Source organism: Pocillopora verrucosa, chromosome 6, assembly GCF_036669915.1.
Source record: "Pocillopora verrucosa isolate sample1 chromosome 6, ASM3666991v2, whole genome shotgun sequence".
Classification (NCBI taxonomy): domain Eukaryota; kingdom Metazoa; phylum Cnidaria; class Anthozoa; order Scleractinia; family Pocilloporidae; genus Pocillopora; species Pocillopora verrucosa.
The window spans coordinates 2,382,357-2,409,742 of NC_089317.1; the positions used below are offsets into that span (position 1 = coordinate 2,382,357).

Below are 27,386 nucleotides of genomic sequence, written 5' to 3' on the forward strand. Positions count from 1 at the left end.
CCACGTCATTTCTTTCTACGTCGCGAGGGTGTTCTCGGAATCGGTCACGTAGTTGTCTGCATTCATATGATTGTACATATAGATGGTTGCATAATATATAGCACCACATAACATTCTTCGTCTATTATAGTGGCACAAGAATCAGATGGAGTATTCTTATGTGCTGAGTTTTTACGGTTCTGCCTTTTTCAATACAACCTGAATTCAACATTCTCTATTTGCAATAATGGACAAACTTTAAACAGCAGATTATTTAGAGAGAAAAATCTAGGAAAATCAATTTGCTTTTTTATTAGTAAAGTCGCAACTGGCTCTAATTGCTTTGGAGTAGCTGGCAGATGGAGCAAAACTCTTGACCAATCACTTTACGGTGTAAAGAGAAACTAATACAATCCCTAACTGTCTTTGACGCCGCTCATTTGCAAACTCCTCTTTATCCGTGGACTAAATAAATTTATAGTCCTGTCATTGGCCGATTCGTTGTTTTTCATTCCTTCCTTACTTACTGACCCTAATAGGCTATAGTCTTTCATATTCTAAACGCAATATTGCATTTTTCACACTTAATTTACATCTATTGATGCCACAAAAAATAGCCCTCATTTTTAATTTACATCTGACGTCAACATGAACAATAATCAAACTTCCTGTATTTTTTTTCGTTTAAGCGCTTGATGCAGAATTATTGCTTGTTAAAATGTCTTATCTGTATCTCTTTCAGTGGAAATATGTAAAAATATACCATGGTCATTGTTAGACTTTCTCTGAGCTATGTGTAGCTGTTCATGAACTGAAATGGATCCGGGACTTGTGAGGAGATGGTCAAAGTGAGAGCTGAACGCGGTCGTCAGTAATGGGGGGAGGGCTATCTGTAATAATCCACCCTGGGAAATATTCTCAAGCTACTCTAAAACGACTGAAAAAAATATGCCGTTATCACCTCACTTTAGTAAGTTTGCCAAACATTCTGATCACCTCCTAGATCCGCCACAAAGGAGTGCGTAATATTCATATATTTGCACTGCGGTGAAGAAACAAATTTTAAGAGATCCTTGCAGCCAAGAACACCACTGAACTAGTAGTTAACAATAGGACCTGGAAAAAACCCATGACCTCTGCGATACCGGTGCAGCGCTCTTCCAACTGAGCTAATCCAAGTGACGAATAATGATACTAGTTCAGTAGTGTTCTTAGCTGCGAGGATCTCTTAAATTCGTTTCTTCACCGCAGTGCAAATATATGAATTTCATATATTTAAAATCATTATTACATCCATTTTGAAATCTCCCAAATACAGGACTTGGTCAGTTCAAATATTTCATTGATGCAGTACTGAGCCGGTTTGTAAATAAAAAGCGGAACCGGAAATGCTTTTACATCTCATTTTGTTTGCAAAACAGAAAGACTTTGACGTCATGTGTCAAAAACTCCGTCAAGCGTATCAAAGGAAAGACAAGTTTTCAACAAGATATTCAAGAAGTCCTCAGTAAGTCTACTAAGGTACTGAGACTGAAATGGAAAACGTGGTGGAATATGGAGACAGACAATGAAAATCAACGCCGTTTTTGTATTTTATACACTGTATATTTCACTTACACAAAGAAGTAAAAAAAATAAGTACAATAGAAACTGCATTAAATTGTCCGAGGCATTAAGTAAAATACGCGCTAAACGGAGACAGCATAATGAACCCAATTACTCCCAAGACTGATCATAATTTAAACTCTCCTCACAGTATTAACACACCGACAAACATGGTGCCTAAAAGAATTCTAGAATATCAAACTGGAGGATAGTTTTTTACTAGAAACGTGATGTTACATCGAATTCTCGGAATAAGCAACAAAGAGAAACACACTCTTATCAGTTGGGAGATTTTTCTTCAGAACTTGGGAGTTCATGACTTAATATAAACTAAGGTAAATGAACAATTATCTTCAACTTTAAAGAAAAATAGTATCAAAACACTTCACACGAAATACACATAACGGGTTCTAATTACAAAGCGCACTCTAAATGCCTAAGTATAAGTTCTTAAAACTAAAAAAGACATCTTCAAATTATGCTAAGGTAAATTTAAAGCAAAGAAGAAAGTTTGAACAGCTAATTTTCAAAAATTAAAAGTTTTATCCTGAGGCCTGAGCCTTTTTAACTACAGACTTGGTTTACATTTCTTCATGAACCTTTTCACCAAAATAATTCCCATCGAGGACTACAGGGCTTACTTTAACTGCTTCTCTAATTTATGGGCATAAATATTTTCCAACTAGAAACAACAAATTCCATGTCACATACATCAAAAGTCACAGCTATGGAAACTTCAGTTATAGTCAAGTCTGCGTCGCTGTTTCCTATTTTAGATTACATGGACAATTTTTAACCTCTCTCTCTTGGTTCCTTAAAACGAACAGATAAGTGTTTGATTAAACCGACTAAAATTGACCCAACTCATTTGATAACCAGCCTTTTGACCTGTTGTCGGCCTGTTCTCTGAGAAATTTCACTTTTTGTTTCAACATTTGAAAGAGTCATATTATAAAAGTCAAGCGGGTGGAAAACAATTGTAGGCCGGGCCTACGGGATAAGAGGCTGGCTACACCTTTAAAAGTAGGTCTTATGTCTCTAACATATGGTCAGTAGATTCAATAACATCATCTTTGATTTTTACTTCTTCAAATTTAGCTTAGAATGGCAATCTTGGCACTGATAAAATTAGATTACATCAAAATAGATTGAAAAAAAAATCAATTTTTCTTGTGAAGATAATCTCAATTTGTAACAAAGTAATTTATGATGTAGAAAAATCGTCAAGTTTCATCAACATCTGGCTGCAAATTTTGCAAATCAAATTTTTGGAAATAAAAAAATTCGCCAACTTTAGCAAATGACGAATTGTTTCTTCGCTTATAAAAAGCTTAGAGCATAAAGGTAATTAAAACCCAGTGGAAAAGCTTCTGGTTAAGCAAAAGAAAAAAAAACCTTTAAACTGTTGTCTATACAACTGATTGTAATGCAGGAATAGAGCTGAGTGTCATTTTGACGAAAACGAAAATCTCGTATTCGCGTTCAACTATTGTAGGCATTCATAACAAAAGCCTTGTTACATTTCGTTCTCTTCGCAAGCATTTAAATTTGTAAAGCTAAGAAAAAACAACGATTCCATTGACCAAAATATAATAAAATAATCTGATTTTATTTCTTCACCAAAGTAAAGTTACACATCTCGAGTTCCATTCAACAAAAAGTAGAAAGTAATAAAAAATAGCCAAAATTGCCAAAATAGAGAAACATTTAGCCCCTCTAAGTTCATGCGTCATTATTTTTGAGATGGAAAAAAAAACAAGTTTTCATTTATATAATTCTGTATTCAAATTTTCTCTTTCCTTTGCCATGAAGTCAAAAGTGACGTCATCTCCAATCAGCAAAAAGGGAGCCCAGTGTTTGATGTCGCGGAACTGGTCTGATTCTTTAAGGCTTCTCATGGCCAGGTTCAATGACTCGCTTGCAGGTTCACTTTCGGCAAGGTGTCGATAAAAGCATTTCATGAACTCAAGAGTAGCCTTGTCATCAATCGCCCACAAGGACACCACAACAGACCGAGCACCAGCCCCCATAAAAGCGCGCGCAATGCCAACCACACCTTCAGCCTTGATCTCGCCTCGACCGCTGTGGCAGCAACTAAGTACAACTAGTTTAGCGCGAAGTTGAACATTTGACACATCTCGAATCGTTAAAATGTAATCCTCCTTCCTGGTAGGCACAGTAGATGTTAGGTCTGGGTCAGGTGTAAGAGCAATTTCGCCAGTTTCCATACATCCGTGTGCCGCAAAGTGAACTAAGGAAACGGAACTGAGTCTTTTCAACACCTCACGTTTCGTGGCTTCTCTGCCAGTGATTGGCGTGATATTCAGAATTTTTCCGATCGTTTCTACTTCTTTTTCAGCACACGGAAGCTGCTCGAGGAGTTTCTCTCCCTTGCTGTTGGTAACCTCGGCTACCCACGGATTTCCTACAAGTAACGCACCACTGCTTTTATGATAATCATCTGGGCAATCGGCAATGAGTGTAAGACCCGTTAATGATGGAGCGATTCGGATTCTGAAAGATTCACACAGGTATTTAGAATTACAATCCTTCAATGCAGCGTAAGGAGCAAGCCACAGGGGTCCATCGGGAATAATGACTAGCTCATCCCCTTGAAGCAGGTCAGCCACCGGCTTCATGACGATATCATACAAAGTGCTCAAGCATTTGTTTTGTTGGATGGCAGGTTGAAGGGTGTCTTCTTTAGGTTTCTCATCCATTTTTGAAGGGCTCTCCCTCAAAGCATCCAAAGACCGATTCTCGCATCTCACAATAGAACGAACACCAAGTTGTGTATAGACACCGAGCATGAACGACTCAAAGGACTGGCTAGCTCCACTATTCTCTGAAACAAAACCTTTGAGTTTACTTTGTCTTAACTGAACTTGTTTTCCTTCGGACACAAACCAAAGATAGACATCAGCTTTGTCCACTGCCTGAAAGACGGTGTTTGATGGAACGTGTTTTAAAACTTTTAAAAAACGTTTCATCCAAATCGATGAAGACTTAGCAGTGACTGCTAAATCTTCATCGCCTGTCTGGTGCTGACTTGTTCCACCACAAAAACTAGATTCCATAAGGTCGGACAGAGCTTGAGCTCGTCCTTTCTCAGCAACAAATAAGGCTTCATCTATATTACCTTGTTCTAATAGAACTCTCCACAAACCCGTATACGCCATTTGATACTGAGTTCGAAAATTAACTTTCCACTCATCTTTAGATTTTAGAAGTACTCTCAAGGAATTGAATAAGTTTATGCTAGCTTGATAATGTTCAACGGCTTTTAGCAGTCCACCCTGCAACTCAGAAACGCATCCTAATGAACAGTAGGTCATTGCCTCCAAGTATTTGTCTTCGATCCATTGAGCAATTTTAAGCGCTAGGTTGTATGACTCGTTAGCCTTTATCAAATCTCCATTACTTTCATACATAAGACCAAGATTGCAATAAGCACCACCCTCCCCATGCTTGTCTCCTACTTCTTTAGCTATTTTAAGATGTAGGTTGTGGTACTCTATGGCTTTTTTGAAATCATCCAGACTAGAATAAGCATTGCCAAGATTGCCATAAGCAATACCCTCCCCATGCTTGTCTGCTACTTCTTTAGCTGTTTTAAGATGTAGGTTTTGGTACTCTATGGCTTTTTTGAAATCACCCAGACTAGAATAAGCATTGCCAAGATTGCCATAAGCACTACCCTCCCCATGCTTGTCTCCTACTTCTTTAGCTATTTTAAGATGTAGGTTGTGGTACTCTATGGCTTTTTTGAAATCACCCAGATGGCGAAAAGCATTGCCAAGATTGCCATAAGCACTACCCTCCCCATGCTTGTCTCCTACTTCTTTAGCTATTTTAAGATGTAGGTTGTGGTACTCTATGGCTTTTTTGAAATCACCCAGACTTAAATAAGCATTGCCAAGATTGCCATGAGCACCACCCTCCCCATGCTTGTCTTCTACTTCTTTAGCTATTTTAAGATGTAGGTTGTGGTACTCTATGGCTTTTTTGAAATCACCCAGATGGCGAAAAGCATTGCCAAGATTGCCATAAGTAATACCCTCCCCATGCTTGTCTCCTACTTCTTCAGCTATTTTAAGATGTAGGTTGTTGTACTCTATGGCTTTTTTGAAATCACCCAGACTAGAATAAGCATTGCCAAGATTGCCATAAGCACTACCCTCCCCATGCTTGTCTCCTACTTCTTCTGCTATTTTAAGATGTAGGTTGTGGTACTCTATGGCTTTTTTGAAATCACCCAGACGGCGATAAGCATTGCCAAGATTGCCATAAGCACTACCCTCCCCATGCTTGTCTCCTACTTCGTTGGCTATTTTAAGATGTAGGTTGTGGTACTCTATGGCTTTTTTGAAATCACCCTGACTGTCATAAGCAATGCCAAGATTGCCATAAGCACCACCCTCCCCAGGCTTGTCTCCTACTTCTTTAGCTATTTTAAGATGTAGGTTGTGGTACTCTATAGCTTTTTTGAAATCACCCAGATGGCAAAAAGCATTGCCAAGATTGCCATAAGCACTACCCTTCCCATGCTTGTCTCCTACTTCTTTTGCTATTTTAAGATGTAGGTTGTGGTACTCTATGGCTTTTTTGAAATCACCCAGACTAAAATAAGCATTGCCAAGATTGCCATAAGCACCACCCTCCCCAGGCTTGTCTCCTACTTCTTGAGCTGTTTTAAGATCTAGGTTGTGGTACTCTATGGCTTTTTTGAAATCACCCAGACTAGAATAAGCATTGCCAAGATTGCCATAAGCACTACCCTCCCCATGCTTGTCTCCTACTGCTTTAGCTATTTTAAGATGTAGGTTGTGGTACTCTATGGCTTTTTTGAAATCACCCAGACTAGAATAAGCATTGCCAAGATTGCCATAAGCACTACCCTCCCCGTGCTTGTCTCCTACTTCTTCAGCTATTTTAAGATGTAGGTTGTGGTACTCTATGGCTTTTTTGAAATCACCCAGACGGTGATAAGCATTGCCAAGATTACCATAAGCACCACCCTCCCCATGCTTGTCTCCTACTTCTTTTGCTATTTTAAGATGTAGGTTGTGGTTCTCTATGGCTTTTTTGAAATCACCCAGACGGTGATAAGCATTGCCAAGATTGCCATAAGCACCACCCTCCCCATGCTTGTCTCCTACTTCTTTTGCTATTTTAAGATGTAGGTTGTGGTACTCTATGGCTTTTTTGAAATCACCCAGACGGCGAGAAGTATTGCCAAGATTGCCATAAGCACCACCTTCCCCATGCTTGTCTCCTACTTCTTTAGCTATTTTAAGTAGGTTGAGGTACTTTATGGCTTCTTCTCCCCGATTATAGAGGTCTATGACTTTCTTGACATCACCTGAACTTGCACTACCATGGTTATGACTAATAGGATCTTTTTCCTCCATGGACTTTTCTCCCACTTCTCTGACACACCGAAGTCTTAATGACAACAAGATCCTATTGTTTTTGTCAATCTTTTTTTATGTTAAGGGTTAAAAAGGTGGACAAAACGAGAATATTAATTTTGTCATCATATTGGTATGTAATAGTCCATTTTTACAGTTGCGTGCTTGGTTGTAAAGCCTCTGAACAAGAGTGATGGCTAAGGGTGACCTTGTTATGATAAAAACATTGCTGCTTTTCAAATGCAAATTACTTTGATATTATTGTCACTAAATACTTGTCTCTATCACAACAAGGTCACCTTTAGCCTCACTTCAAATCAAAGGCTTGGCAACTAGGTACACAACTATAAAATGGTCTATTAGGAGGGCTTGTGTGAAAGTTAGATGTTTTATAAACATTCAGTCGGTTATGAAGTAAATCTACACTGAAAAATTTTTTTTTCTATGTGCAGCCTCAAAATTTAACGCGAAATATCTAGATTTAATCCCTTGTTTCCAAAAACTGGGGAGCAGTGCTGCTCAATTTTTAAATTAATATAGCTTTAACACCAGACGAATGTTTTACAGCAGTGGAAGAAACAAGTGTACAACACAAATACGTGCCTTTAAAAGTTGTATTTGTCCGTAGGAAAACATGACGAAAGTTTCCAGGTCTCTAAGTAGTTGAAAAGGTTAAATTCAAGGAAATCTGCATAGGATATGTAAACATTACCAAGCTTTTTGTTCTGGCTTGTTTTAGAGAGATCTGATCTACCCACGTACTATGTATAAATTGGGTGAATATTTGACTTTTAACCCTTTAACTCCCATGAGTGACCAAGAGAGAATTTCTCCTTACGAGAGCAATATCATCAGATAAGTGTTGAGAGTAAAGAAAAATATCAATTTGGGAATAATTAGTTGATCCAATACTGAATTCTCTGAACTAACATTACAAGAATTGTACAGTTGACAGTAAGGAGAATTACAAATTTGGTCTGTGAATTAAAGGGTTATCTAAACTAATGTGCCAGTTATTGGCATGGATAGTAGAACTAAGTCAAATCGGCTAAAAGGAGTAATGTAATTGATAAGTCACAAGGTAATAATTACTTTTCCCATGTTTTTTAATCACACACTCTTATAGTATGAGCTGACAAGTTCCCATCATAATTAATACCCTTCTTTGTATTTTCTCCCTTAAAACATCAAATTATGGAAACTTTTTCCATTATACCCATAGTTAAAATGAAAGATTCCTTCAAAGGATACAGCTAGTCCCTTATCACACCAAGTGATTGCTTCTTCAAATCTCTTCAATTCAACACAAGCAGTGGTTCCTATGGGCAATAACGTAAAGAAGCATATTATTACTGTAGCTCAATTCTGAAAAAAGAACCTGAAACCAATAAAATCATTACAGACCAGAAGAAAAAAAAACCACAAAACAAAACAAAGCAAAAATACTAAATGGAAAAGAATAAACAGGCCCTATCAGGTTTCAGTTAGATTTATTTAGCTTTTAAGACAACTGAAACTTCTAAGAACATTTAAATTGGGACCGACAATTCCTTAACTATAAAGAGTTAGGTAAGTCCTGATCCTTATTTCTTTTTAAAACAGCTAGATAGTGACTTAACATATCTGACACCTGTGACTACCTCACTCAGTGAGCTTAAGGAACTAAAATACTTGTGCTGAAATTTTGCATTACATTCTGCATTGAGTTCTTCATTCAGCTCAAAATAGTATTATCATCATAATTAATGGAAAATAGTTGCATAGTAGTCAAGAGCTGGATTCAAATGTACATCAGGGTGGTCTCGACCTCTTAATTAAAGTCAATTGAGACAAGACTGAACTTCATCTAATCTCTTTTAACCTTAGAGTGTTGAGTTGTTCTTTTATTATTATTATTATTATTATTATTATTATTATTATTATTATAGCACAGCTAACATATCTAACCTCTCACAATAGCCTTAAGGAAAGTTGGATTTAACTCAATGGCTGCTTCTGCATCCCTTAGTGAATCCTGGTGATTTCCTGTTATCAAAATAAATATGTCTGATTAGCCATACATGTAGCAAACCAACCACCACTCCATTACAATAATTTTGGGAAAAACTTGCGATGCTCACTGATATCTGGGGTAAGAGGTTACTTCTTTGTATATTTGCGAGACCATGCAATTAAGATAAGATGTATATTTTTCTGGGCATGCATTAAAAAGTATCACCTATCTCAGAATACTACTGATGACAACTCAATAGCTTCAAAAGAAAAAAAAAATCATATTAAAGCTCTCATCATCTTACCAAGTTTAAAATGTGCAATAGCCCTGTTGTTGTGCAGTTTGGCCTTCAGTTCTTTCTCATTACAGTTCATTTTAATTCCTTTGGTGTAAAAATGAATAGCATTGATGAAATCTCCTTTCTTGAAGGCCTCATTACCCTCATTCCTATAAACATCAGCTATGGCTGCAAAGAAAAAATAAAAAATAATTTGTGTCAAAGTCTGTGGTTGTTGTCAATAATTATCTGTGGTTGTAGTTAATTAGTGTATGAGCAGAGCTGCCAAGATCTGGAGATTTAAAATCTGAAGATTTTTCCTTTTGTGCCAGCTGCCACTTTTGCACCTGCCTGACTAATGACCCATCCCCTGAAAAGCTTAGAGGATGTGTGCAGACCCCCCCCACCCCACCCCCTTCACAGGACACTGACCTCATTCAGTAAATTCATGAGAGATTTTTTGGTTGAAAGCTCAACCAATCAGACTCAGTTGCTGTTGTTGTTTGGAAGAAATTGTAATCCCTACTTTGAAACAATCTAAGAGCAATCAAGAAAATTAAGAGAAGAACCCTAATTTTAACAAAAGGCAAGATAACCTTAGAAGTGGGAAATCTGGAGTTCAAATGTTATGTTTCTGTGTGGAACTGACCCGAATCCTCTTTTATCTTAAAGGTTTGATGACCCATATGGAAGACCCAGAGTCTTGTTCTGTGTCTGTGAGACTCCCTGACAATCAGGGAGGGTTGGCATATTATAAGTGTTATAAGAAGAGTCTACTGCCTTTAATACATTTAGATAGCTTATTAATGAGTCAATAAGATCCAAATGTTGCAGTCATAAAAACCAGAAGCAATATTAATCATAGAAAAATAGTTTTTATATAAATGAGAAGAATAATGATAAAGAAGATGAGATTAATATTTATAATGATGTTAATAATGTAGGTGACAACAGGGATAATAATAATGATGAGAATTAAGCATCACTCTATTCGAAACAAACCCCTCAGCATTTAAACTTTTGGAGATAGGTTTCATAAAATTCCTCTTCCACAGGCAAAATTAAGAATGTGTTCAAATGCCCCACACAATTTTTATACAAAAAACAAAATAAGTAGCAACCTGACTTTCAATTAATTGACCAAGCTTTAAAACCTAGACCTTGTAGACTTTTTTCTTCTGAGCCATTTGTTAGTGAAAGTTAACTATCTACCTTAACTCTTTAAACCCTAAGAGTGACCAGCATCTCACTTCTCCTTAACTGCTGAATCCTTCACTAAGCTCATGAGAATAAAGGAAATGATCACCAACCTAAGAAGCATTGATCTTCAAATGAATTCTCTTTTTCAGTACCAAAAGAAACATACAAAGAATAGTATGGAGAATATGGATACTGATGTTAGGGTGCCAAGGGTTAAACACCTCCATATTCAATGATATAACACTTGCACTCTACTGGAAATTGGTTGCTTGGGGGAAGTTGAAACTTTCAATTGATTGTTGCATAATATAATGGAAAAGATGATGATGATGATGATGATGCATGGTGACTTATGATGCAAACTTACAAAATGGACATGTTATATGATGATCAAATGAAGTCTTTACTTATTATAGCTTTGTGTACCTGCTTTGAACTTTGAGAAATAAAATAACAAATATGTCATAGATCCTCTCAGTCAATGAACAACATATTGTAACCATAGAAGAGTCATGACTGGCCAAATATCCTTTAAAGTGGTCAGGCAGTGTATATATTGTTCTCCACATCTGCTTACATTCTTGAAACTGGTGGAATAGAAAACGTTTTAACAGTGACTGAAGCCAAAGTTGAACCTAGCTCACCTCGTAAAGAGTCCTCGTCAAAATCTGGAGCAGTTTCTTTGCCAGGTAAGTCTTCATTTTCAGATGGAACCTTAATTGGACTTCTTTCTTTAGCCATAGAAACTGTAAGGGGATGCTTCTTACAAAAAGTTGCTGTTTTGAGTCATCCTGGCCTGAAAAAAATATGGTTGCAAATGGTAAAAAAATTAGCTCAACATATTACCCAATTGTAAACTAAATATTTTTCCCCTCTGAGAATGGGAGGGATACATAGACACAAAATCACAAGCAATTAATATTAATAGCATATTTATAAAGCAGTAAAAGAACAAAAGATATATATACTGAAGAAAACAAGCATTAATATTTAAATGAACAGTAATTTTCTTCTCATTATAATAAATTTCAAGATTTAACTAACTTGGGCAAAAATCAACATCTGTGTGTTTCAAGTTCATATAATTTGTAACAGCAACAATTTAAATCATTTAAACTAAGAGGTGGTTAAGGTAGCTAGGTCACGTCTGGATATGAACAGTGGTCCATCCAGGACCTGAGCTTTAATTAATCCTGGCTTCCTCACATGAAGCAACTGGGAGTATTATTACCCAGCCCTGGACGGGATGCAAGTCCATCCACTGTTATTCCCTCTCCCCCCCCTTTCACCCCCCTAGCATTTTATCAGGTTTCCCTAACTAATTTTTGCTACCCATTTATACATGTACTCCTGGCTGGAGACAGGCACTGTTAGAGTAAAGTGTTTTGCACAAGAACACAACACATTGACTGGAACCCAGACCTCTTGACCCTGAGTCCAGCACAGGCCAGGTTACAAATGCAGACCTCCTGACCCTGAGTCCACCTCACTTAAATCATAAGACCACCATGTCTCCACAAGAGGAGAGAGTTTATGCTGAATTCTTTCTCATAAGAAACAAATTTTATAACACCAAAGAAAAATTATCTCATCTGATTTTTAAATAGGGATTACTGGTCAAAACTTATGAAAGATATATTTCTTTAATTCAATTTCTTACTGTTGAGCTGACACCCATAATCATATAGGTGAGGGTTAGTTCAACTGTTACACTTATTGCAGAAAAAGCAGTGAAATATATACATTTATGCATGCTGATGTGTGTTGAAATGGATTTCAATTTGGTACAGGTGAAGACATTTGTGGCTTACTGGTATCTACATTTCACTGATTGTTTTGTATTCATTTCATGTTTACATTGTTTTGTGCACAAAACTGATTTGTCTTTGATGCTAACTTTAATTCTCCTAATAATCAAGATGGCTTGTTTTTTAAATATCAAATATAGAGTAGAGTAACTAGAGTAACAAGGAAATAACTAGAGTAACAAGGAAATAACTAGAGTAACAAGGAAATAAATTGTACTGGAATTTAAAATAGCCAGAGATACATATACAGTGTAGATTATTTTTACAAAAGCCAGTACTACCTTCTAACTAACCAGTTAAGCACCAGGGCTTTAATTTACTGGGGAATATTGGCCCAAGGTTGGGGCAGTATAGAAATGCCATAGTACCAATATTCCCCAGTACAGCTCAAGAAAGCAAGGTAATTGTCATGCACTAATGGACTAAACTAGTTTGCTTTGAATTTACATGTTCTATGATTGTCTGTATGGTGCGATGATGATCTAGGTGGCAAAATCCTAACCAAGTAAGAACCAATCAGAACTTTTTATTTACCCCAAGCCTAGCCATATGATAACATAAATTATCACCAGACACATACCCGGATGCGTGCTGCCACATGCAGAACTAAACTAGTTTTGATGTGATCATTGATTGATCATATATTGATTAGAAGATGACAAAAGGTAAAACTTTACTCAGATACCAATCAATCATTACAAGTTGATGATTGGACTCCTAAAACTTGAATGTAGTTAATTGAAAGGACGCTTCCAACAAATCACTAGCCAGCATTTAAAGAAAAATCAATTTGTCTCAATATTTAACAAGGAAATCCGTTTAACAGTACTGTCTGGAAGGACAATCTAAGCAGTCTATCCTAAAGAAAAAATTACTCAAACTATAAAATTATAAACATAAACACATGAAATAAGCTGTAAATGTTTATCGCTTTTTAATTAAATGCATCTTAAATACGGAAGGAATTTGAGTTAACACGTAATCCAGACATGAAAGCTAGCGCAAAACAAAACACTTTCGTACACATGTTCCACATGCACACGAAACGCAAACGAAACTTAAAGTGTTTCGATCATCTGCGCTTGCACTAAATCAAATCGGTAATTTGGAGATTCCTTTTAACTCTCTCAAATTAATTTTTTTAGATGTAAATGCCAGGTATTGGCTGAGAATTTTTGTGAATTCGACAGTTGCAACATGTTCGTGTAAGCTCAGCTCAATTAGCTTACAAGTAACACTTATAAGCGTCAATACAATTAATACACGCCAGAATCGAATAAAAGTTGGCAATCCTCGGCATTTAACTGCAGGAAAGTCTTACATTGCCGGACATCAGGGAAAATTAGGACAGATTAAGAACATTTGAAGGAGAAATTGTTAACTGAGAAACTCCAAATAAAAGTATTTACCTTATATTCACAAATCTGATTCAACCATGCGTTCTTACTTCTGTCGCGGAAATGGAAGGCACGTTTGACTGATTTACGACCTTGATTCCTCAATCCGTCATGGAAATATTTCAAAGGAAGTCACTAAGACTGCGAAAGTATCAAGAAAGACTCGAAAGGTCTGTTGTAGAGCGAAGAATCTCAATGGCGAGTTGTGAAAATGAAAGGGGAGTCCCCTGGCCCATAACTCTGTGCAAGCTTGAAGCCGGAAGTGCCTACTCAACGTGTTTATTTACATAAAAATTAAATATTTCTCGCACGAGCGGCAAGTCACCCAAATTTGTTTTCACACCTACTTTCATATTTTGTAACCCAATATGTTCTAATAATTGTAGTGTAGTTTTTATGTAAAAATTTGTTTTAGTTTTCGAGAATTAATTTCTTTCGTTCGACCGCTCAAATATGCAAATTTTCACCGTGAATATTACCCGAGTTGTGTGACCTCATGTAACGAATGTACTAGACCTACGGTATTTCTGTGAACATAATTCTTTGTTTTATCATCTAAACATAATCTCCTGTCGTTATTGAAGCTGGCAAAGAAATATTTATTTTTTGGTGAATATTTTTGTCCGACATACTTTTCCTATGTCGAAAAGTAGTATCAAAACAAAGACAGTTTTAACAATGACCGATATGACAGAATCTACTGAGCTTCAAGCTTTTTAAAGACAAAAGGATGGTTATAAAGTTACTGTAAAAATTTCCTTGTGTATTTGTGTTGTTCTATCTTGAGACGAACTCAAAGTCCGGCAAAATTTACTTGATGGCGTCTGTGAAATATACATGGTGCACTTACTTATCGCCATCGTTAGCTAGCATTAATCACTACAATTTGCAAAAAAAATCTAACATAACACTCTTACCTTGTTTATTTAAGATTTTATTAGCTGTTTCGATGATCACGTTAATTATGCTCTACCACATTCTGGCCAGATTTGAGTTCCAGTTTATATATCTTCTCTATCTTATTGTATCAGTTGCGTGACAAGCGTGACACAGAGATTCAAACATGAATCAACCTCCGAAATACCAAGAGATGGGTTTTTTTTCCTCTTCGTGGTTCCAATAGCAGATGTAGGGTGCCAAAAGAAATGTCCGGTCATGGTAAGGGGAATTGGCAAGCGTGTATCACAGATAGTACTCAAGATGTCTGGAAAATTCGTACAATCTGGCTTCGGTAAGTAGGCTTCTTACCACCGTGAGCAAAATTACGCGTGACGTCAGACTTAAGTTTCGATTGGGAATTGGTCAATAGGCTACCAAAAATTCAGACAGAGGCGGAGTTTTCTGAACTAATGTTTGAACCGCTTTGTTGGCTTTCCGCCATCTGGGGGGAGGCGTAATTATGCACACGGTAGACGCTGACAAAACTTGGTTCTCTTCGCCAAAAAATCACATCAGAATTTGTCCTTGCTAAATGTGAAGTGTGCTGCACGTATCAGCACACCCGGAGTACCCCTTTACATAAGAGGGCGGGGGTGCGCGCCAGGAATTTCGAAAACGACCGCTATAGAGTTATAAAAGGTACTAAGTCTTATCCGTGTGGAAGTGGCAACAATTAGCCTGTAAAAACAAGTCTTTATATCCTTTTCTGTTTTTTTAAATGCTTCCCTCGCTCCTACAGAGGATTTGAAAATAAATGGAAATAATATATCAGCGTAAGCTATTCAATAAACATTGTAATTAGCCAGTTGATCATTTCTTATTCCTTTTGGCGGTTTTACCTTACAGGTAGAGTTTGGTCACCTTTTTCCTTAATATGATCGTGAATTTGACATGGAGACAGATGTTTTTGCGTAAACTGTGGTTTGTGGCTAGATATCAATATATTTCCATGATGTTGCTAAAAGATGATTAATTACTAAGAAAATGAGTCTACCTCATAAAAATTGATCCGTGCAGGAATTTCCTGGAAACAACCCTCCTTTATACTTTTACCCACTTAATACTCTCGTTTTTAATTCAAACCCAATTCGGAAAGTAGTTTTTCATTTGAATTTAGCACGTTCGACACCTCTTTTTATTAGAGGTGACTTAGGGTGTACACATGAAGTACTTTTCATCTTCCGCATCGAATTTGTATTCAGATAACCTATACGGCTAGCACGTAGCTCTTTCAGGGGCGGTACCTTGGGTACGACCATTCTTCTCCGAATTTTCTGTTTATTCTGCCGATATGTAGCAGTCTTCAAGGACTATTTTCTCTTAAGATATCTCTTCAAGTATGATTTTAATTCTGTTAGTAAGTTTATTATTATTTTTTTATTGGTCAATCTTGTTTTTGTTTCGCTCGACCTCGACTGTAAGACTAAGAAATTTAAGGTGAAAAGTCATTTTGTAAAGCGTAAACATGGCGAAGGTATCTACTTGGTATGCGAACTCCGCTCTGCGTAGTTTAGCGTGATTGGCTAGTTAAGTGCAAAAGCATGACAAAGGTTAGTTAGTGACAGCTTAGTAAGTGTCACCTTAATAAGCGGTGACCCACACTTTCCTAAACAGATCAGAGCTAGTCCCCGTTGTAATAACTTGAGTAATAAGAGTGAATCAAGAAAGAGACAACAAAACAACGAGTGTTAGTACACAACTTCTAACAATATTTGATCGTACTCGTATCTAAGGCTCGAAGGGCGATCATCAGAACATGGTGACACCTTAAGAAGCTGATCCATATGTGCACTGGTAATTTACTGGGGAAGGTCACATCGTTCTTGCAATAATTTAACTGCGGCATCGTAGTTTGCCTCGGTTAATGTAAGACCCGGGATTGCTCGAGCTACCACTCTCTCAAGAACATAATTAAGATAATTAAACTTATCAATGTTAGAAATCCCTTCGTTACGATCTGTCTGACTCTCTGTTGTTTACGTGTTACGGTATAATCTAACCGACAGAAAAACACTAAATCCCACAAACTCAACTATTTTATTAAACAGCGGGTAGTGTTCTTAATTAGGAGCGACTCCTAAATGCTGTACAATACTAATCGTAAATAAACTTACTTAAGCCCACTTAAATAAGTGCGTTTTTGCAGGTGCCATAAGCACATCTCGGATCTTGTTTCTGGGCAACCGAGCTCGATATCGATTATTTCGAGCTCGGTTGCCCAGAAACAAATATTGATCCGATTTGTCGGTGACTAGGTGACTCGAGCTCGAAAGCCTACCCGAGCTCGACGAACTCAATCTGCTCTTATCGAGCCCAGTTTTTTTTTTATCGAGCTCGGTTTGCCTCGTATTCTATCGAGCACGGTTTTCCTCGTATTCTGTCGGTTTCATATTTGTACCGTTGCACTTATGTCCTCTAATTGCAGATATGTCCTCTGACGTAATGTGATACAGTGGCCAATCATATCCTGCGATCTATCGAGCGACACGCGGCTTGGGACTGATTAAGAGACTCCGTTGTAGTAATGTCCTCAAGCAAAAGTACTCATTCAAGGGGGTCGGGTAAGTGGAAAATTTGACCAGTATTTTCCGGTAACTGATCTGAGGAAAATATGGTGTTCGCATGATCACTGCGAACCGGATCATTGGCCTCTCATATTGCTTTCCTTGAAGTTCTATCGTTCCTTCGTTAACGCAGAGTGATCGCATCGTTGTTATAACCTAAACGTGGAAGAACAGTTTGCTGGGCGTGAATAACAAAGCGACTTTCGACCAAAGGATGCGTTATTGTTCACGTTTTATTTGCAGCCCTGATTTATTTACAGTCTTCATTGCTCGACTTGCGACTTTAATGACAACCTTTTTAGACACAAGCTAAGACAAAACCACAATGTGGCGTCATATCACAATTTCTTTATTTTCTTTAATAGCTGAAGATCATAGACTATGGTTCGTCGACATAAAATTATATATTTTTGACACTTCACCTGATCTGCCGGAGGTGAGATCGACTGAGAAGTCCAAGTTGTGATTATTTGTCTACGTCACGAAGTCTTCCTTGAATCCCAGAAGTTTGCCCTTCAGTTGTTTATTTTGAGTACTGTGGGTTTTTGCCGTATCGCGCTGAGCCCTCCGTTAAAAAAATTGAAGTAGTAGATTGTGATTTTATTGCGGTTCCGCTGATTTTAGCTGTTTTTTTTAGTACTGTTTCTAAATTATTGTAGGATTTATTGCACTTTTGGGTGGATTTGTCCTAATTTACCCTGAACAGATATACCGCATTTTTAAGTTAGATCGCCGGAATTGCACCCTTTATTCGCGTAAAATAATGTTGGGATGGGGGTAGGTGTCGGAAGGTTACCCTCGGGAGAAGTCAATAATTTTAGCCGGTACATTGTAGAATTCCTGCACAAAGCCTGGGGATTGTTGGACAAATCTCACTGAGCCTGAGGAGATTTTTATCGCTGGAAAAGAGAATGTAGCCTTCCCAATAAAATATTCATCAGTCTGCAAGTTTTGGTGCTATGTCTCACCACTGTGATGTTCTGACTGTTGAGACCGGTCTGTAAATTACTCACGCCCTTGGGATTTAAGTTAATTTAGCGTTAAAAAAAAGTTTTCAGACAATTGGAAATTTTCCCAGAAGTCGCTGTATACACAGATACATGTGCATATATCGACGGCAAACTATTGATTTATCTTTGCTTGACATCTGCCGAGTATCAGAAACACCAATCGAATCAATACATACATGGGATAAGATTTAATTTGAAATGACTTGAATTAATCCTAACTGGATGCTCCAGATGTCATTGTGGTTTGAAATACTTCCAGCATCGTCCATTGAAAGCCTATAATGTAAAGAAAGAGTAGATATTTACAGCTCACAAACTAAAAGTCAGAGATAGGAAAACAGTTCAGAAATTTTATCAATGTATCAATCATTAAAAGTACCATGGTTTAGGGTAAGGCGTCGATAGTAAAAACTTTTCATATTACTAACAGACTTATAAGAAACCACATGTCTTTATAGTTATTATAGCAATGAAACTTTGCTTGCATGTCACACCTTCACCTTCATTATCTAAATATTTTCTACTATCATCACTACTTGCTTCTGTGCATAAAGGCTCAAAATTTAGGAGTAAGCATGAGACACAAAGGATATCACAATATCAACCTACCTTAAGAGTCCAGTTCTGTAAAAACCTCTTCCACACTAAGTTCAGTTTGCATTAACCTAAGCTGTAAATGAAGAGAAAAAGTCATACAAACTGATTTCACCAGTAATTCTCCCTACTGTTTGCCATACAATTCTTATGATGTTAGCTGGAGAATTTGGTATTAAAGTCAATTAAAAAATCTCTTATTTGGTTTCATGTTCTTTTTTTTAAATCTCCTCACTTGTCTGCTTGATATTCTATTGTTATTGCACAGAGAAACTCTGTCTTGGTCACTCATGGTAGTTAAAGGGTTAATGACAGGAAAAACTGCAATATACTGACCAACTGTCCAGCTTCGCCCATCACTATTGCATACATAGAGTATGCTCAACTCACATGGTACAGGACTCATCCAAATTAATTAGAAAAAAAGTAGAATGCCCACAAAGAATAGAATGAAAATTGCACAGGAATGGCTTGTATACTTCAAGTAACAGGCCTTTTGCTAGATGGGTATCCAATCTGGGTAAACAATAAAATAATACCTGTAACAGACAATAGTAAACTTAAAATAAACTTCCCATCCAAAAAAGTCTTCTTTTATTTTTTGCCCATGAAAAGGGTTTAGGACACATTTCAAAAATAGTTTAGCTGTTCTCCCATTCTCTTTTTTGGGTTGCCACAGGCCAAAATTTACTTCTGGCTAGACCACCTGTGTGGACAGCGATCGAAGGTGTAAATTTCACAGATTTGTCAAGCATGCCTGAATGCAATGATATACACCTGAAGCTTGCGGTATTTGCTCTCGCTACAAGTTACAAGAATTTTGTGTTCAGTCAGTTCACAGAAAAAATATGGAAACTTTACCTGAACCTTTTTTTATACCAGTGTGATCAGAGGAGACCCTTCTCTTTGACCTTGGTTTGATTGCATATTAAAAATTCACCACTTTGTAAGAAAGAATTCTGGAAATACATGCATTAATCGGGCTAAAAAAGTATATTGGCGCATACATCATACACCAATGACTGATTACCTCGAACCCGTGGGTGTCCATCTCGCTTTCATCTACCAACATCTTGAAAACATCACAAATGAATGTGTTTACTCAACTTTGCTTGTGTCAATTAAAGGTTACGTTTGCATAATTCTAAAAATTGACCAGGACATATTTTTAACAGTTCAAACTTCGTTTGCTTATCTCCAACATTGAGGATTTTATGTTTTCCTAACAATTTTGGACTTTGCTGTAGTTTCTGATCTCCTTCCTTCAAAGCATTTCAAAGCATTGTGAGATTGTAGCAGTGTGGATCCACTTGAAACATGTATTCGTGCAGTTCAGCTGATGAATAGTTGGTGTTGGTTCTCTATCCTAACCAAAAATACTGTAAAAAACAGAGATATGAGCTCTATCGTGTGCCCATCAAAACTGACGGTTACAACAGAAAAGAAAGAGTAACACTAGGTGTAATTGTTAGTCTTTTGAGGTAATATGTAAGGAGAAACGAGTCATCCATTCAAAGATACTCAACCCTTGAAAACTCAAATCCCCAAACTTTTATCACTCAAACAATGCCAAGATATCACTTAGAACATAGGCCTTCATCCAAAGGGATTCTTACTTCTTCTTAGTTGCAAATGAGGCCCTCTAGAAACACGTCGAAAACAAAGTTGTCAACTTGGTCGTTCAAGCATGCCAAATGATCTTTTTTTAGGTACATAATTACAGATCTTGACCATCACGGCCTAGACTGGTGTCTCTAACACATAAAGCAACTGCAATCATGTGGAGTGCCATTGAGTAACATTCTAAATCATGCCCCCCAAAAAGCAATATCCCCTTTGGGCATACCTTTGTGGTTGCTCCGTGACGTCTGCCACAGAATGCTCTTGAGTAGGGGGCATTATCATTTCCTGTTTTGAGATTTTGGCCATTGTTTTGACTGCTTTTTCCGTTTTATAGGCCAAAAAACTTTGGATTTCAGTTTGGGTGTTCATTTGTGGAATGTCTGGTATATCAGTTTGGTATATTGATTCGATTGGAGATTTGATACCTAGGATGTGAAAATTTTATGGGTCTTGATGGTTTTGCATACAGTTTTCAATTTTGATCAAAAACATTTGCAGTTTTGAGGTTTTGGATGTTTTTTTCACGGTTTTGTGGTTTCTAATAGACCCTAATGCCCCCTGGCTGATTGCCATTCATTCCCTCAAAGGAGCTTTAATTACGGTAAGTGCCTTTGCAAACAAGGCCTCTAGAAACGTGACGAAAACAAACTTGTTTACTTTGTCGTTCAAAAGTGTCAAACGATATTTTCTAGGTAGATAAATACAGATCTTGGAAGATGCGTAGTAGTAATTCATTCTCCAAGTCATAATAATAATAATAATAATAATGATAATAACTAGTATTTATATAGCGCTCGTATATAAAAAAACTCTCATGGCGCTTTACAATAAGTATAAGAAATTAATTAAAATTGATTTAAAAACGAACACAATAACTGTCGATAAATATAGAAAACAAATATGTTTTTAGATTCTTTTTAAATAAAAGCAGTGTTCCGACATTTCTGACGTGGTTAGGCATCAAGTACATCATCTAGCGGTAACTCCTGAGAAAGGTAAGTTTACCCATCTGCTATCCAATTGTTATGAAAACCTAAAATCCTTAGCGTAGGAGATAAATGAACTAGGTTTGAACGGTCAAAACGATATCTTAGTCAATTTTCAGAATTAAGCAAACGCAAGCTTTGACACAAGCTCAACTTTGCTAACATAATGAGTTCTATTGCTTTGCGTCGTTTTCGAGATGTTAGTGGATAAAAGCTAGAAAGATACCTGCAGGTTTGAGGCTTCTGGTAACCTCATTGGTGTGTAAACTATGCACTGATGTGCTTCTTTAGCCCGATTTACGCCTGCATTTTGAAAAACACCTTCTTACAAATTAGTGAATTTTTGATGTGCAAACCAAGGTCGATTAGGGAAGGGTCTCCTCTCATCACGCTGGTATGAAAAACATTTTTGGTGAAGTTTCCACATTTTGTCTGTGAACTGACTGAATACAACTTGTAGTATTGCTTGTAGCGAGAGAGATTTCCGTGAGCTTATCACTGCAGATTGCAGTCGCAGCGTGCTCTACAAAATCTGAAATTTACACCTTCGATCGCTGTCCACACGGGCGGTCTAGCCAAGAATATTATTGAGAATCGGAAAACAACTAAACTGTTTTTGAAACATGAGCCCTAAACCCTTTTCGTGGGCAGAAAATTAGCGCAAACATTTTTTCGAAGGGAAATCGAGAGGACCGCTCTTGGCGAGAGCGGCACTTAATCGTTAAATCTCCATGAACCAACCATCGTAACAATGACTCACATTTCTGTAACAATTCTCTTTAATTTCTTGATCTCCTTTCGTCCGTGATTGTTTACGTCGTTTCCGGCGATATTTTTCAGACTTCTTCCATCGTAACTTAGTTTCTGTAACGTCTACCATATTGTTTTCAATTTTAACCAAATTCATATACGAATCAGTCGATTGTCACCTGACGGAAACACAGGGGTCAAGTACTGCACATGCGTAAGATTCTACAAACAAAATGGCGGACTTTCGAAGGATGATTAGCGACTAAATACAGGAATGGCTCCGACCTAAGATTGGATGATAAAAATAGTAGAAGTTAATAAGTTAGATCTTAACTCCTTGCTCATGGGTATTGTTAACCGCGTGTCTCGAAGCGGAACGATGAAATATCAATGTGAAAACACCGATGAATCAAACAAGAAATGGCTACTTACACAACGAAGAGAAGGCAGAGTCTATCTTGTTCAGCGAGGTCGTTCAGCGATATTCCGGCGATGAAAAAGTCATTCGCTGACAAGCTCCGCTGACAAAACTCATTTAGTCAGTTTAGGGGGACAACCAGAGACCGGAGCCATTCGTGTATTTAACCTCAGACAAGAATGGCTCCAACTCATGCGTATATTAATTTTTTTTCGTTCTGGCTAGGTAATTTATACACTGAGATGAAAACTGAAAGAGCGATTTATTAAGTTCTTCTTATGTTGAAGTCTACAGTGCTTGCAAATGGAGCCCTCTTTTATCACTACAGGGCTATGTAGGTTCTAGGTTTTAAAATAATGCAGCAACTGCATGTCACGTTTGGAAAATCACGCAATGTTGCGTGACGCTGCGACCGATGTTTTTAATTTACAGTATGCTCTGGTAGAGAAATATGGCTTGGCCGCAATCGGGGGAGTTTTTTTCGTGGAAAACTGATTTTTTAGGTTATTGTTCACATGAAGGACAAATCCATTCATCGGGCTCTTCATCTGTTTTTACACAGCATATAAAGGAAGAAAGTCGCGGATTGATTTTGCTTGGTAATTTCTAACAACTCCACTAGACCTAAAAAGGGAAAAAAACAAAACAAACCAAAAAAAACGTCTTACCAGTCAAACCAGTGGCAGTAGCTCTCGCACTGAATCGTGTCGAAGTACCTTGACTGTTTTCAGTGATGGAACAAGAAAGAGTACAATGATTTTAAAAAACTTGTTCTAAAATTAATGAAGGCTGTTCATCACATGACGCTGTATTGGAACGAGTAAATCTCGTTTACTATTGTATCACACTACTGTTTTAGACAAGGTATTTATACCACTTAAATTTAAGAAAGAATGAGTAGAACATAAACCACATTTTCTGTAAAGTACACGAGCCATCCTAACTTAATTTGCTAACTGCTTTCCAAGAATTATCTGTAAAAAACTGCTTCAATTTTTCAAATTTGAAAATTTTTAGCTAAAACCGTGGCTCCCCAAAATATTTCTCACCTTGCCTAAAAATTTTTCAAAAGAAATTTTCAAAATTTTTACAACTTCACTTATTGCTGCCCGTAGGTCCAGCTAAGCCCATATGGTCATTGGCCCCCGCAATAGCCGCTCACAATGGCTCATAAATGTAGGCGTTTTGTCGTAACTTGTAAAACTCCCTGAAGAAGATTGCAGGATTGCCCGCATTGATTCGCGCATGAAAAAAATAGAATTGGAACTACGTTCGTAATTCTTGGACAATTTCGGCATTGGAAACGCAAAAAGCGGCAGAAGATAGTTAAAACAAAGAAAACAGAAACGACTCTCGTGAGTTTGTTGTGCAACAAACACAGGTGACTTCCTTTCCAGGCTCTCGAAGTAAACAAGTCATTCTTTTAACAATTTCTTTTAACAATTAAAATTGTTAATAAAGCGAAATCTTTTTGCAATATAATAAATCCTTTATTAACCAAGCTTGTTTGGTCAAGATGGCTGGATATTAGATATATTGACCTCATTAATTTTTTGCATTTTTATGGACTTCGACATCGTATCGGCCATAAAAATGCCAAAAAAGGACTCAGCCAATATCCAGCCATCTTGACCTCACGCTTGGTTAATAACGCATATTTGTTACAACATTTCTGTTTCAGCAAAACTTTTTCGTGTTTTAAAGATCACCTGGGTTTCTCGAGATTGCTCTGGTTACAAAATGGATAGGACTGGTGGACTTAGTGAGGAAATGAAGGCTACTAAAGAAGTACAAAAGATTGTCGACGAGGTTCGTTTAGAACTCGTAACTATGAGCAAGCGCGGGACATAGACCACAGGAGGCCCAAGAGTAATGTGTGTGATTTTGGGTTCTAAAGGTTATTAACGGAAATTCCATAACAAATTAAGATCGAATTTTGAGCGTAAGGCCAAGCTCAGCCAGGATTTCAGAGTTTATCCAGTTGAATAGTAGCACAATACGCGTTCCAAAGAAAGTCGCCAAAACAGCGTTAAAAGGACTGTAAGCGACAGAACACCTACGAAAAAAAGATAGGGAGACTTCACACGTTATATTCCTCGCTTTTATTATCCTTTCGAATTTTTTTGGGATTTTTCCTTTTTTTGAACGGCTCACGCTTACGCTTAAAATTAGATCTTAATATGTTAGGTATTCCCGTTAATGACCTTTAGACCCCAAAATCGCACACAGTACGCTTGGGCCGCCTTTACATACACTAGCAAGGAGTATAGACGGAAGTTTGTAACTATATTTAATCACACATTTCTCGTTTCCTCTCGCTATTAGCAATGAAAGGTCCAGACCTTGAGCTAAGGGGGTGGGGAGGGGGGAAGGGGGCAGTTTTTTGTGGGTATTTACACCTGCAGGCTTTTCTTTCCTCTGTGTTTATTTTTTAGCCAAAATAAGAGGGGGAGGCAGGCCCCCTGGACCCCTCCCCTAGATCTGCCACTGACTAGTAATTTGGCTTGACTGTGTCTCGCCAAAATACAAAGCATGGCTCAAAATTATTCGCTTCATATACAAATGTGCCACTGAAGCATGCCCAAAAGTTAGGATTTGGAAAAATTATAGAAGTGTAGCAGAAATCTCTATAAAAGAAGTTTAATAAAATTATATGCAACAGTTGAAAGTTAATCTTAACTCTAGATTTGATAGGTCTGTCAACTTTTCCATCACAGCATCCTAACTTGTTCTTCCTTCTAAAATTCTCTGCCCCCTTCCCCTCTTCATTAAAAAAGAAAAAGAAAAAAATTCGGACTAAAATTTCCTGTGGACCCTCTTCTATGGCAAGTACGTTGAGACTTACTTGAAGTCTGACCTTGGTACTGCACAGTAGATGGTCAAAGTCCCTGGCTTTATCAAAAACAAGTAACACGCTATGCAGAAAATTATCTGGTTTGTCTCAGAATTTATATGTTAGGAGATTATTTGAAAAGTCCTTCGCTGCAGATCACATGAACACAGTTAAGGAGCATACTCTGGGAACTTAAACCAGAAACCACACGGGAAAAATCTTAACCCAGTTTGTGCACACCAATCTAAAAAGGAAAAATTGCAGCCAACCAATGATTTCCCTTGCAAAAACTAAAAAGAAATCAAACAAATGCCCGACTGCACAACCAAAATCTGAACCCCCATCAGGTTTTTCCTTAGAGGCAATGCGGTCAGAGTTATTTTAGGTCTGAATTTTAATTAAAAATGGTCAAATTTTGTGCTATTTTGTCCTTACCAACCTTAATACACAAACTATGCACTTTGCCATACATGTGCTGGTATGGAGGAACATAAATTTGTTTAAAAATTAATGAATATATTATAAAAATCTCTGATATCTATTTTTTTTAGGTTAAGAGCCAGGCTGAGACAATGGCTGGTACAAAATTCAAGGAATTTAAAGCCATTTCTTATAGAACTCAACTTGTAGCTGGTACAAATTACTTTGTGAAGGTTTGTATTTGGTATTTGTAGAGGTCTCATGCGGTAAATACTGTTACAGAACAGCTTTGAATGGTCAAGATAACAGTCTCCCCTCCTCTTGAGATTGTTGTTCGTCACTAAATGTCATAGAGATGGCCAAGCGATATAAGTCTCTTCAAGGCTGTAGAACATCTACTTATATATCTCTCAATAAAAATGGAATCCAGTTAATTTCATTAAACATAGTTAGTGTGCGCGTTGTTCTTTCAGCGTTCAATATGATGCGTGCAACTCTCTTCTGCATCTGTAAGACTCTTTCTAGCAATTTCTTACTGCAAGATGACCAAATTGGACTGAGGTACAACATGACTGGCTCTATAACAGCCAGACAAAAAATAAAACCTGTGCCTTTGCTTGAGATAAGGACTAATATGCCTCAAAATTCCAAGTCGTTTTGACAGTTTCTTCCATAAATCAACCATGTATGCTTCAAAGCTCAGATCTTTATCAATGATTAAACCAGAGACAACTGCTGTCATGCAGGCTAAGCCCAGCCAGGATTTGAAACTTTTCTACCTTATTGATAATTTAAATTAATCAATAATAATCAATATTAATATTAATTAATTAATTGATTATTATTACATTATTAATTATAATTAATAATTAATTAATCATTAATTAATATTAATTAATATAATCAATAATAACCTTGTATCATCTTGTGAGGATAACCTCTGTTTTATTTCTCAGGTGTATGTGGGTGACTCTTCCTATGTTCATTTGCGCATAGAGCAAAGTTTACCACAGTATGGATCAAAAGTTGAGTTAATAGCCATCAGGACTGGAATGTCGGATGATGACAGCTTGGATTACTTTGGAGCTGATGGAAAAAAATAGTTTTTTTGACCGATGAAAATAATGGTAGTTTGTTTAGATAACGATTCAATTTAAAATGTCTTTTTACAGCTTAAGAGGTAAAAAAAATTCATAACTGTTTGCACAAATTTGATAAAAAAAAAAAAAGAATATTAAGTTTTGTAACTTTTTTTTCGTTTAAGTTAACTTTTCGTAAATGAAGCACTACTCAACAAATAAGGAAGGCCATGAACATCTAAAGGACTTAATGCCCCAACTCTCCTTTAGTGATACAATAAAAGCATCTGAATGAAAAGGAGAATGTGTGTTTTGATATCCAGATATTGTGATAGGTAAAGTCTACTCTCAAGCTTAGTGGTCCATTCTCCTGGAGCTTCTCCTGGCTTCTGTACCATGTTACTGGATGGGATGCTAGTCCATCAGGGTTGCTGTCACCCTTTTATACTCCTGAGTGGGGAGAGCATTAGGGTTTGAACAAAAGCCAACGCTGCCCGAGA

At 37.2% G+C, this 27,386-nt stretch overlaps 2 protein-coding genes and 1 long non-coding RNA gene across 6 annotated transcripts; 1 reads left to right on the plus strand and 2 right to left on the minus strand.

Moving 5' to 3' along the window:
- Positions 1–1,570: 1,570 nt before the first annotated feature.
- LOC131794608 (tetratricopeptide repeat protein 28-like) lies at positions 1,571–13,866 on the minus strand. Of its 2 annotated transcripts, none has more exons than XM_066168655.1 (6): positions 13,683–13,866; positions 11,110–11,261; positions 9,293–9,454; positions 8,943–9,020; positions 8,247–8,314; positions 1,571–7,064 (listed from the first exon to the last, which is right to left on the minus strand). In XM_066168655.1, the coding sequence occupies exons 2-6, from the start codon at positions 11,204–11,206 to the stop codon at positions 3,348–3,350; spliced, it is 4,122 nt and encodes a 1,373-aa protein (XP_066024752.1). In that variant the 5' UTR covers positions 11,207–11,261; positions 13,683–13,866; the 3' UTR covers positions 1,571–3,347. The 2 variants fall into 2 exon arrangements, with proteins under 2 accessions (XP_066024752.1, XP_066024753.1); XM_066168656.1 differs by lacking the exon at positions 13,683–13,866 and adding an exon at positions 10,478–10,575 and having other exon boundaries at positions 11,110–11,248.
- Positions 13,867–18,356: 4,490 nt separating this feature from the next.
- On the minus strand, positions 18,357–22,783 carry LOC131794611 (uncharacterized). 2 transcript variants are annotated; one of them, XR_009340993.2, is made up of 4 exons: positions 22,569–22,783; positions 22,147–22,421; positions 18,793–18,853; positions 18,357–18,459 (listed from the first exon to the last, which is right to left on the minus strand). It is a non-coding gene; the product is annotated as an uncharacterized lncRNA (long non-coding RNA). The 2 variants fall into 2 exon arrangements; XR_010718008.1 differs by having other exon boundaries at positions 22,147–22,766.
- Positions 21,277–27,178, plus strand: LOC131794610 (cystatin-A). Of its 2 annotated transcripts, none has more exons than XM_059112142.2 (4): positions 21,277–21,395; positions 24,236–24,363; positions 25,939–26,040; positions 26,764–27,178. In XM_059112142.2, exons 2-4 carry the CDS (start codon positions 24,295–24,297, stop codon positions 26,908–26,910), a joined length of 318 nt encoding a protein of 105 aa, XP_058968125.1. In that variant the 5' UTR covers positions 21,277–21,395; positions 24,236–24,294; the 3' UTR covers positions 26,911–27,178. The 2 variants fall into 2 exon arrangements, with proteins under 2 accessions (XP_058968125.1, XP_058968126.1); XM_059112143.2 differs by having other exon boundaries at positions 21,308–21,395; positions 24,259–24,363.
- The last annotated feature ends 208 nt before the right edge of the window (positions 27,179–27,386 follow it).

Excerpts from the sequence above, each read along its gene's own strand:
- LOC131794608 (XM_066168655.1), bottom strand. The coding sequence starts at position 11,206 with ATGGCTAAAGAAAGAAGTCCAATTAAGGTTCCATCTGAAAATGAAGAC. Across the intron at positions 9,455-11,109 it reads TGACGAGGACTCTTTACGAG|CCATAGCTGATGTTTATAGG; the intron begins GTGAGCTAGGTT and ends TTTTCTTTGCAG. Across the intron at positions 7,065-8,246 it reads GGTGTGATAAGGGACTAGCT|ATTGACAAAAACAATAGGAT; the intron begins GTATCCTTTGAA and ends ACATAAAAAAAG.
- LOC131794610 (XM_059112142.2), top strand. The coding sequence starts at position 24,295 with ATGGATAGGACTGGTGGACTTAGTGAGGAAATGAAGGCTACTAAAGAA. Across the intron at positions 24,364-25,938 it reads TACAAAAGATTGTCGACGAG|GTTAAGAGCCAGGCTGAGAC; the intron begins GTTCGTTTAGAA and ends TATTTTTTTTAG. Across the intron at positions 26,041-26,763 it reads GTACAAATTACTTTGTGAAG|GTGTATGTGGGTGACTCTTC; the intron begins GTTTGTATTTGG and ends TTTATTTCTCAG.